The 12,567-nt window shown below is 39.9% G+C and overlaps 1 protein-coding gene across 6 annotated transcripts in view; it reads right to left on the reverse strand.

Moving 5' to 3' along the window:
* The window catches only part of Tdg (Thymine DNA glycosylase), a 538,298-nt gene that overhangs the window by 25,568 nt on the left and 500,163 nt on the right, over positions 1-12,567 (reverse strand). For all 6 annotated transcript variants that reach the window (XM_067141146.2, XM_067141144.2, XM_067141143.2 and 3 more), the window contains one exon: positions 11,041-11,183. In XM_067141146.2, coding sequence (XP_066997247.1) covers positions 11,041-11,183 — 143 coding nt within the window. The remainder of the gene's footprint in view (positions 1-11,040; positions 11,184-12,567) is intronic.

The raw sequence follows: 12,567 nt of genomic DNA on the forward strand, positions 1-12,567 counted from the left end.
TGACCGCTAAACTGAGAAGAAATTGAGAATGCTGCTATTCTAAAATTTTAATTTCATAGGCGTTTTTCCATCACTTATTTGTGGTGATGGTGTTTCTACAAAGACAGACTGTCAGCCTGAATTTTCAACACAGTGATTTCATCTTGTTTTTGAATAGTTATCAAACTAAAAATTTTTAGACTTAAGAGGTCCGCAACCTCACTATTAGCACTTATTGTTTAGTTTCCGTCCGTATCATTTATTTTATTTTATTTCCTTCTTAGGTTTAGCACATTTTTTGGATTCAATTTTGTTTTACATTAACCTTTTTATCTGAATTTGTCTCAGCGAGTTATTTATTGCTTCATCTAGTGATGTAAATATTATTGTTTTTATTTCCAACATGTCTCTTTTGTTTTTCTTTAGTTCCTTCATTATGTTTTTAGCACATTTTTAGCTTGTATTATTTGGATTACTTTAACCACCCCTTTTTTCACTGAAGATGGCTCAAACGAGTCGAAACATCTTTGAATTTTATTGCTCCATCTAATGATGGATTTATGTTTTGTATTGAACTAGGAGGATACATTTAATTTTTCCTTTGTAAAGTGAAAACAATCAATACAGAATGATTCCAATATATTGTAAAAGGATATCTGACCGCTTGAAAACTCGAATGTCGAGCCATTTCGACAAATGCCTACGCAGAAAGGTAGCTGCATGTGTCCCGAACTCTCATGTCAAACTTCGGAACAGCTACGAGTAATCTTTCTCCAAGTATACAGCTAGATATTCCATGGAGTGTGTGTAGCCCAACTCTCACTGCATGCCAGTCCAGCTGTCATGGCATCAACAAATAGATCGTGTCAGTTAAGGAAGGATAAAAATACACGTATTCCCGATAGCAACATCGAGGATACAGTACTTAACAGTGACAGTAATTTATCAGACATTTCTGAGTTTAGTGTTGGTGAATCAAGAGTTGAACAATCCTCAAATGATGAAAGTGATATGGATACAAACGTTGATGCAAGTGCTATGCTATGGTAGAATGTTTCGAATGACGATGGCGGGCCAACTGAATATCCTTTCTCCAAACAAACAGGGTTAAGGGATGTCAATCTACCAGTTGATGCATGAGCACTATGATCATTTAAGCTTGCTTTTTAACAAAAATGTTATTGAGGGTATAGCCAATGAAACTGATAAATACACTGGGGAGAAAATTTGTAAAATGACTTCTACAATGAAGCCTCTGTCTACAGGGAGGAAAATGACAAAGGTGACATTAACTGAAATTTTAGTGTTTATTGGTGTTATTCTCAACATGGGACTTGTCAGTTTACCTAACTTACAAGACTACTTCTCCCAGCAATGGGTAACACATGTGCCATTTTTTTGTGAGATAGATTTATGCAGGTATACTAGATGTTGCATGAGAGTCCTAATACAAGAGATATTGAAAGTGATAATACCATTACTAGGACACAGAAAATCAGATACCTTCTGAAATACCAACAATCGTAGTTCCACAAATTTTTCGTACCTGGCAAAAATGTATCAGTAGATGAGTCTACTATTGGTTTCAAAGGGAAAATAAGTTTTCAAGACCTATAACCCCAAGAAACCGAACAAGTGGGGAATAAGAATTTTTGTTCTGGCTGATAGTGCTACTGGGTACATCCATTCTATAATTCCTTATTATGGAAAAGTTACTGCAGTTGTAAATAACCTAGATTATGCTAATAAACCGTCCACTACATTGACTTGACTGCAATTTAATGGACAGGCCAGCTGTTGCAGGGGAATCAGTGGAAGGTTACAGGGTTTTCACAGACAGATATTACACTAGCGTCAACTTGACCGAGGAACTTCTGAAACGGAAATGTCACCTTATTGGTACACTCATTCCTAGCAGGATAGGAAATCCACCAGATATAAGAAAGGGCCTGAAACAAAGTGGGTGAGATAAAGGGTTATCATGTAAGAGATGTTATGGTCTTAGGGTGGAAGGACAAGCATGTCGTTTTGATACTGTCTTCTTGTCATAACATGGGAACACAAATTGTGAGCTCGTATGGACAAGTAGGCCAACAAAAGGACACACCGAAGCCAATTGTTGTGTGCGAAGAATGCAAGGAAATGGGCGGGGTCAACTGGGCTGATCATTTTTCTGCTACTCGCTCTTTCATAAGAAAAAACTCTAAAAAGGTGGGGGGATTAGAAATAGCCGTTGTAAATTCATACATAATTTACTGCCAGAACATAAAGAAATATGGAGCTAAGCCCACGGACCATCTCAGATTCCGGAGGCAGCTGATTGGTGGTCATCGTGTTCCGATTAAACTGTCTCAATCATCAGCATTTGCCACAGACAAGGAAGCAGAAACACTTGATCGAAGACAAAACTTCCTTGACCAGTGGGCTAAGAACCAGAATAAGGGTTGTGCAGTGTGAAGCAACAGGAAAGTGAAAGGAATGTGCGTGTAACTACTTACTTTTGTGAAACGTGTTCAAGTAATCCGGCTTTGCACCCTGGTGTTTGTTTCAGAAGGTTCCACACACTGAAAAACTATAAAACTCAGTAAGACTTAAGCATAAATGTATTAATAAATTATTTACACTGTTTTGTGTGTTCGTAAGCAACAAACAAGTTTGATATATTTTTGACAGAAATGAACGCGAGTGGGCTGAAAATAAAATTTCTCAACCAGCAAGTGGAAAGGGTTAAAGATAAGGGCAGTGATGCTTGTAGCCCAATCACAGGGAACAGAGCCAGAGTCAACCAGAACAATGAAAAAGCTGGTCAACCAGTTGATTGCAGGTTCTTTTAATTCCTGCAACTTCCAGAAGTCTGTCGGAAGATCATCTGGTCCTGGCGCTTTTTGGGTCTTCATACTCGCGATGGCGCTGGTGACTTCCTCTGATGTGATGTGTAAGATAGGACCTGCTGTTACATTACTTTCTGGAATAGGAGGATGTGGGAACTCAATGTTGGAAATATCTTCAAAGTGTTGTTGCCAATGTTTGAGGATGTCCTATTTGTCCTGTAATCGCTGTCTGCATTTGCCTTTTATGCACAAATAGTGCTCAAGATCCTGTGCTGAATATGTTCTCACTTTGGGCAGCTAGAAGATAGTTTTCTCTCCTTCCTTTGAGTCCAGTGCTGTATACAGGTCATTACAGTGACTGCTCCTAGCTTCAGTGACAGCTTTCGTAGACTCACATTTGGCTATTACTGTACATATCTTCCCCTGTTCTCTGGAGTCCTTTGTCTGTATCACTGCATACTATTTGTCTAGTAAGGCAAAAAACACGCATGTCCTTGACAATGATCACCGAACTGTGCAGTCAATCTCTGGAAAGTTTTCGCCGCTGTAAATCCTTCACAGGCAAGACATTTTATAATTATGCATTACGAAGTGGAGGGGTGCACCTGTTGCTCTGACATCGTGAGCGTTACTGACAAAATGGCGGGAAATATGTAACAGCACACTCTTCCAACTCCTAACGGTCCTGCCTAAGCATATTAGAAGCAGGAGGCCAGTCCTACCAACCTGTTCCCACCTGTTTGTACCAGCAATCATTCTTGCTACTTGCTGGGATCTAACTTCCTTCTTACAGAATACTGTTGATTGCAACTGCAAGCTTACTGCATTAGCTTTAGTAAACCTTGATTCAATCTCACTTGCAATATTACCACCCTGGGAGAACACACAACCTAAATACTTGAAATTATCGACCTGTTCTAGCTTTTTATCTTTAATCTGACATTCAATTCTGTTGAATTGCTTACCTACCGACATCAACTTAGTCTTCAAAAGGCTAATTTTCGTACAATATTAATTGCATTCAAACCGGGCGAGTTAGCCGTGCGCGTAGAGGCGCGCGGCTGTGAGCTTGCATCCGGGAGATAGTAGGTTCGAATCCCACTATCGGCAGCCCTGAAAATGGTTTTCCGTGGTTTCCCATTTTCACACCAGGCAAATGCTGGGGCTGTACCTTAATTAAGGCCACGGCCGCTTCCTTCCAACTCCTAGGCCTTTCCTATCCCATCGTCGCCATAAGACCTATCTGTGTCGGTGCGACGTAAAGCCCATAGCAAAAAAAAAAAAATTGCATTCAAGTTCCACGATATTAGACTGCAGGCTTTCGGCACAATCTGCCATTAAGACCAAGACGTCAGCATAAGCCAGACTGCTTACTACATTTCCACTTAACTCAATCCCTCCCTGCCATTTTATACCTTTCAGCAGATGATCCATATAAACTACGAACAGCAAAGGTGAAGGATTACAGCCTTGTCTAACCCCTGTAAGTACCCTGAACCAAGAACTCATTCTACCATCAATTCTCACTGAAGCCCAATTGTCAACATAAATGCCTTTGATTGATTTTAATAATCTACATTTAATTCCATAGTCCCCCAGTATAGTGAACATCTTTTCCCTCGGTACCCTGTCATATGCTTTCTCTAGATCTACGAAACATAAACACAACTGCCTATTCCTCTCGTAGCATTTTTCAATTACCTGGAGCATACTGAATATCTGATCCTGACAGCCTCTCTGTGGTCTGAAACCACACTGGTTTTCATCCAACTTCCTCTCAACGACTGAACGCACCCTCCCTTTTAAGGTGCCAGTGAATACTTTGCCTGCTATACTAATCAGTGAGATACCTCGATAGTTGTTGCAATCCCTCCTGTTCCCTTGCTTATAGATAGGTGCAATTACTGCTTTTGTCCAATCTGAAGGTACCTTACCAACACTCTAGGCTCATCTTACTATTCTATGAAGCCATTTCATCCCTGCCTTCCCACTATACTTCACCATTTCTGATCTAATTTCATCTATTCCTGCTGCTTTATGATAACGGAGTTTATATAACATCCTTTCCACTTCCTCAAGTGTAATTTCACCAACATCATTTTCCTCCTCCCCATGAGTATGGCTGTTCCCAACACCACCAGGAAGACTTCCTTTTAGGTTGAGAAGATGTTCAAAATATTCCCCCCACCTCTCCAATGATTCCCTGGGATCTATTATGAGTTCTCCTGAATTACTCAAAACACTGTTCATTTCCTTTTTCCCTCCCTTTCTAAGATTCTTTATTACTGTCCAGAAACATTTCCCTGGTGCTTGACCTAGCCTTTCTACGGTATTACCAAAAACTTCCCACGACTTCTTTTTTAATTCAACAACTATTTGTTTCACTCTGTTTCATTCATCTACATACAAATCCCTGTCTGCCTGGGCCCTTGTTTGGAGCCATTTCTGATAAGCCTTCTTTTTAAGTTTACAAGCTGCTCTCACTTCATCATTCCACCAAGATGTTCGCTTTTTCCCATCTTTACACTCAGTTGTTCCTAGGCATTCCCTTGCTGTTTCCACTAGAGCATCCCTGTATGCCACCCATTCTCTGTCTATATCCAGAACCTGCTTACTGTCTACTGTACAAAACTTCTCACTAATCATATCCATGTACTTCTGCCTAATTTCCTCATCCTGGAGATTTTCTACCCTTATTTGTTTGCAGACAGATTTCACTTTCTCTACCCTAGGCCTAGAGATACTTAGTTCACTACAGATCAGATAGTGGTCTGTATCGTGAAAAATCCCCGGAAAACTTGTACATTCCTAACAGATTTCCTGAATTCAAAGTTGGTTGAGATATAGTCTATTATGGATCTGGTACCCCAACCTCCCATGTGTAGTGGTGAATAGCCTTATGCTTGAAGAATGTATTCGTAACTGCTAAACCTATACTAGCATAGAAGTCCAGCAAACGCTTCCCATTCGCATTAGCTTCCATAACTTCCCCATATTTAGCAATCACCCTTTCATGTCCTTCAGTTCTATTTCCAACTCTCGCAATGAAATCGCCCATTAGCACTATTCTATACTTGCTGTTGACCGTGACCACAATGTCACTCAATGCTTCATAAAACTTGTCAACATCATCCTCATGTGCACCCTTACATGGTGAACACACTGAGACAATTCTCATCCTAATTTCTCCAACTGCCAAATCTACCCACATCATTCACTCATTTATGTGCGTACAGAAACTACGATGCGTGCAATCGTATTCCTGATAAACAGCCCTACCCCATACTCTGCCATTCCCTTTCTAACAGCCATCAAGTACACTTTATAATCTCATCTCTCTTCCTTGTTATCTCCCCTTACCCGAATATCACTTACTCCTAGTACATCCAGATGCATCCTCTTTGCTGACTCAGCCAGTTCTACTTTCTTTCTTCCATAAGCCCCATTAATATTGATGGCTCCCCATCGAATTCCATTTCGTTTGCTGTTTCAAGGAGTCCCTTGCCTATTAAATAGGAGTGGGACTCCGTTACTCCCATAGGTCCGAGGCTTGCTTAAAATGTTCTGAGCTCGGTAAATTCATGAAGCAGGATGCTACCCTACTTACACATAGTCCAAATGAGGATATCTCCTCTAACGGGTTATGGACCACCGGTGGATTGTATAGTCCTAGCCGTCTGAGCACAAGGAGGACCATGATTCAGAATATATCTGAGATGCCCACTCCCATTCCATAGCAACTGGTATCCCGACTCTCAGGACCACTTACTAGGCCACTCAGCCGTTGCGTATGGTTCACGAACTAGGACGTGACTACAGTAGCCCACACCATGAACCACCCCACACCATGAACCACTGCCTATGGGAAAAAAACAACACCAAACTGTCTTCCTTCCAGCGCCATATAATTCGGTTGCAAAAGAAAAATTTGTATCTGCTTTCCCAAATTGGAAATGCAGATCAGGTGCCCATCTATTCTGAAATGCCATTGGCCAGTACTGTGAATGTTAAGGGGTCAAAAAGTGTTTCTATTAGAACGAGTGGTAATGAAAAACAGGGGTGTACTGTAATGTTATGTATACTTGCTATCGAACTAAACTTCTACCGTATGTTGTCTTGAAGAGAATGACGCATCCAAAGGAAAATCTACCTGCTGGTCTTATCGTCAGAACTCACGACTCTGGGTGGATGGAGAGTCAACTAGTGGAAGACTGGCTGAATTACGTTTGGCAACGTCGCCTGGTGCATTGCTTGGACAGAAAAGCTTGCTTGTTATGGACAGCTACTGCGGTCACACAACAGAAGCTGTGAAGAAGCAAACCAAGGACGCATAAACCATCTAACAATCACTGCAGCTGGATTGATGTCTATTTCACAGCCGTTGCATTTCTGTGTAAGCCATCTCTTCAAAGCAGCCTTGAAACAGCTGTATACCAAGTGGGAGGCAGCTGACAATCGTGCACTGACGCCAACTGGTCGTATTAAGCGCCTGGAAGTTTAACTGCTTTCTTCGTGGGTAAAGACGGTGTGGGATTGTATCTCAGTTGACCTCGTCCAAAAAAGTTTCCAGAAGTGCAGTATTTCTAATGCTATGGATGGCAGCGAAGACAACCTTGTGTGGGAAAGTGATGGTCAAAGTGATAGTGAAACCTCCCAAGTTGGTACTTTTGATGATGAATGAAGTGTTGACTATCGTTCTGTTATTGATAACTTTTTCTGTGTGTTTCAAGTAATTTATTGAGTATTATTTCAAGGACACCTAAAAATTGTCTGGAACTATTTTAAATTCATGAAACATATGTAGTGAAATGACATTCTTGTTCTGTAGCAAATATTGTAAATAAATTTGAGTGAAACTTTCTTAAAAATTTTGTCCTTTACAATATATATTCAGGGACGGGTGGTACTTGCATACCTGCCAACTTTACAAAACCAAAAATCAGGAGATTTTGATATGAAAATCAGGAAAATCAGGAGATACAATTGGTCAAACTGCTTATTCTACATGTCTTGCGCAATACAGTACTATGACATACTTATAACACTTATTGTCTCAAAGCCCGACGGTTGCTGTACGAGGCTACAAGGCTAACATTTACACATCTTTATTCCCTCACAGGAAGTTTGTGAGTGAGATGATCGGTCTCTGATAAGCCTACCAAAAATAGCACGAACTCATGCTCCACATGTGTGAATCAGTCATGCACTTAGATGCCATTACTTAGCAAATGCATAGATTAATATATTGCATCAAGCGCCTGCGCGATTATGTGAAGCGCAATGCTATTTGGATCAAATAACTAGCTGATGTATCCGTGCTTCGCTACGGAATTCTCAGAAACAATGTCCTTATAGTTTTTCCAACTGAAGTCAACATAAGTCATTACAATGACGCCAGAATGAATGCTGCGATTAAAAGCAATGTGTCATATGAAATATTCAATAAAATGAAAACAGCACATTTTCTCACTTTTAACGAAAAGTACTACGCTGTCGATCTAACAGTTCAAAGTTTCAGAGCTAGAATGACCAGGCTGCAGACAGCTGCGAACACTCCTGTGTAATTATTCCATTTAAGTGTGCACACTGCACATTCAGATCACTACCTCAGAGTAGGGATCGAATAGCTGGAATACTATGATGATCCAGTGTGTTACGTACCAGTAGTATCAGAGAATTTATGAACCAGAGGACTGGCATGCTAAAGAAGAGAGAGATCTAATTCCCCACTCCCCAGGTACTTACAGTCAATATTCTGTATCTACAGTATTCATACATGGATTAATGTGTAATATTTTTCATTGTAATCCATGTATGAATAGATAATGTTTCAGACATTCAACCTTAAGGTTACCTACAGGCTGATGATGCCCTTCACAAGGGGCAAAACATGTCCCTGAGAAGTGTATATATATAATTATGTAGATTTCATCCACGTAGCACGTGGCTTGTATTGAACAGGTGGTGATAATAGAATAAATTATTGTTATGATAATTTGCTTAAGTCAGTTTCAATATGGATCAATCATGAGAATTGTCTCTTGCGAAACTGAATAAGACATAAATAATTGGAAATTGTATTTTCTATAACTTTTGTTATGTAGTATTTTTCAATATGACGAGTAAGACGAGTAAGATAGGTAATAAAATTTTTTTAGGCCTTCCCCTAAACTACCATTTCACTCAGCGTGAATAAAGTTATTTATGGCCTACATTGTAGCGACTTATTCCACGACGTTATATACCGATTTTCATTAAATTCTCTTCAGCCGTTTTCTCGTGATGAGGGTGCGTGCGTGCGTACATACATACATACAGAAATTATGGAAAATTAGAACGTGCATTTTCCCTTGTTACTATGGCCATGACCAGTACGGAAACATTATTCTTTTTAAATTCTGGGCAATTTTATTTATATTGAGATAAATTAAAATTAGTCAGAATTGTCTCCAAATGGCTCCTAAAATCTCTAGAAAAGTCACTAGTCGTTATCATTGAAATTCTGTCACTAAATTACTAAGAAAGACTCAATATCTAGTGAGTAGTCTCTAGAATCGACCAAAGAGAATGGAATCGACTAGACTGATATGAACGAAAATGAACATAGCACGCGAGAACGAGAGATTGACAATCGATATACAGGTTTCAATAAAAAACATTATTTCGGTTGAAAGCGGCCAATGAGCAAAGGACTTCCGGCCACTGGCATGAAAAAGCTGAAATGGAGGGATTTGAAAACAAATGTTTGATGTTCACCAAAAAATAAGCTAAAATCGGGAGAAATAATAGAATAATTGGGAGGTGGGAAAAACTGTCGAAAATTGGGAGTCTCCCGCCTAAATCGGGAAAGTTGGCAAGTATGTACTTGGGATTATATGGTATACGTGCTTCAACTTGGCGCAGCCAGGGCAAGCGGACCCACACAACACTGTCCTCCTTGCTGGAGAACCACTGATAACCAGCAAGTTCAAATACCTTGGTCAGTCATCACAACTGATGGTAATATCAATGCAGATGTCAAGCACCTCATCAGTGTTGGCTGGATGAAATGGTGGTCTCTTACAAGTGTTCTATGTGATAAGCAGGTGCCAGTCAAATTAAAGGGCAAAGTGTACAAAACCACTATCCGGACTGCTCTCATGTACGGCTCCCAATGTTGGGAAAGGCAGAGAAATCATGACCACTGAATGCATGTCACAGAGATGTTGGGATGGTCAGCGGACATCGCTCTGCATGACAAAGTGTGGAATGAGCATGTGCGAGGATCCTTTAAAGTTGAGCCCATCTGCGACAGGACTGAGGAAAAACAGCTCCGCTGGTATGGTCACGCCAGAAGAAGAAATGAACACCATACAGTACAGGAAGCTCTTGCCATCGAAGAGCCAAAGAAAGGAAGAGGGCGTCAAGAACATCAGAAATGTTCTCTCAGAGTCAGACGAGCCGACCCTGAGCGAGCTTGGGAGTGCCCGTTTAATGGGTACGTATACGACCAGGAAAGAAGCTTCACGCTGCACTGACATAGGTAGGTCTTACGGCGGCGATGGGATAGGAAAGGGCTAGGACTGGGAAGGAAGCATCCTTAAGGTATCGCCCCAGCATTTGCCTTGTGTGAACATGGGAAACCATGGAAAACCATATTCAGGGCTGTCGACAGTGGGGTTCGAACCCATTATATACTGAATGCAAGCTCAGAGCTGCATGACCCTAACCACATGGACAACTTGGTCGGTCTTCATTTTATTCTGTTTAATCTCACAGAGTATATGTCTGCTAATTACGAAAGGTGATGGGGATAAATGATATGCTTATCAACATTCAAAAATGAAAAGGATACAGAATACTGTAAGAAAAAGTGGCTTTAGATATGCAAGAAACACAGACCCTACTAAAATTCAGTGATTTTCCAGATATCCCTAAGGCATGTGCGCTTCCATCAAGGTAAGCATATACATACATACATACATACATACATACATACATACATACATACATACATACATACATACATAACAGGAGTTATATTAAAATACAACATCGCTGAAAGCTGATGTTTTAATGATGGACAACTAATGAGGTCATGACAAAATGAACCCTGACAAGTAGGCACCTTTAAAAAAAAAGAAAGAAGCCATATAAAAATCGTATGTAGAGTGGAATAGGGTATAAACATCATCTCTATACATTTAGAAATATGTACATTTAATAATTCAGGTCTCATTTATATACTTACTGTATTTGTACCATCAACAAAGTCTGGCTGTCTTCCAAAACTGAAGTCCTTTTTTCCTGAGAATACTTCAAATATCAGTTTTCCATTAAATACAGCTATTTTGGGCTTGAATTTTTGAAGTTTCTCTAACAAAATTTGACTTCCTGAAAGTAAAAACAAAGCAGCTGTTATCTTCATTAAGTGCACTATGCTGGTTATTAAACATATAATATGAAATAAATTTCAGAAAGAAGAATGAACAGAGTGTATGTAGAATAGACTCAGGGATATTTTAATTTATATCATGTGCAGGCAACAAAGCATGCAACTGAGCACAGGCAGAGAAACTACATTCAATCTCAGATTAATTATTATCGATCTCAAAATAACTAATATCATAAAAGGCAAGGAAAAATACCTCACAATATCCCCCCCACCCCTTCCCCATTATGTCCTATTATTGTAACATGTTAAGAATAGGACTGAGCATTATGTTCTGGTACCTGTAATAGGTTACTAACCCAGTATTATTTTCTATTGCATTGTTGTCAAGATCTCAAAAATCTACCAGAATATCTGTTCAAGCAGTGATCTTTCACTGAGAAATTTGCCAAGCAAGAGGGATCATGGAAAAAGGAAAACTTGCACTAGAAAACTTTGTGTGCAAATTAAATAACAAATTATTTAGATATTATATGTCCTTCTGGTATCAAAGTTTGCAAACCTAGAGAGTTGGCTGGGTGGTATGGGTCTAAGCTTGCATTCACGAGATGGTGGCTTTGAACCCCTACTTTTATCAGCCCACAAGATGGTTTCCGTGGTTTCCCATTTTCACACCGGGCACATAAATTAAGGCTAAGCCCTTTTCTTTTCCTAATTCCTTCATTGAAAAAAAAAACCAAAAAAACAAAAACAAACAAACTTGTACGAGTTAGTGGGACATCAAACATAAGGCTAAGTTCACGGGAAATTAGAAAACATTTATAAAATAATTTGTGAACAAAGTTTCATTTATGTGACCTTTTAAAAGGCTATTGGTGAACACGGTGGAGGAATAGGCAAAAAAAAATTTTTAATCACTTACGAATTGGAACACAGGTTGAAATGAAACCGAGTTTTTGGACGAGGCAGTTATTATAAGAAGGTTCCCTTTAATTTTAAGGAGTGTTATAGCCGCTGTGGCTTAGGCGGCAGCACGCAGGCCTCTCACCGCTGGGTTCGGTGATTCAAATCCCGGTTGCTCCATATGAAATTTGTGCAGAGAAAAGCGGAGGCAGGACAGATTTTTCTCTGGAAACTCCGGTTTTCCCTGTCATATTTCATTCCAGCAACACTTTCCAATATCACTTGATTTTATCTGTCAGTCATTAATCATTGCCCCATAAGAGTGCAACAGGCTTCGTCAGCTGGCACAATTCCTATCCTCACCACTAGAAGAGGGCTTCATTCATTCCATTCCCATACCTGCCAACTTTCAAAAAGAGAAATCCAGAAGATCCTAAAGCAGAAAAATATTAACAACATGCGCATGCTTCGCAAGGACGGCAA

Source organism: Anabrus simplex, chromosome 2, assembly GCF_040414725.1.
Source record: "Anabrus simplex isolate iqAnaSimp1 chromosome 2, ASM4041472v1, whole genome shotgun sequence".
Classification (NCBI taxonomy): domain Eukaryota; kingdom Metazoa; phylum Arthropoda; class Insecta; order Orthoptera; family Tettigoniidae; genus Anabrus; species Anabrus simplex.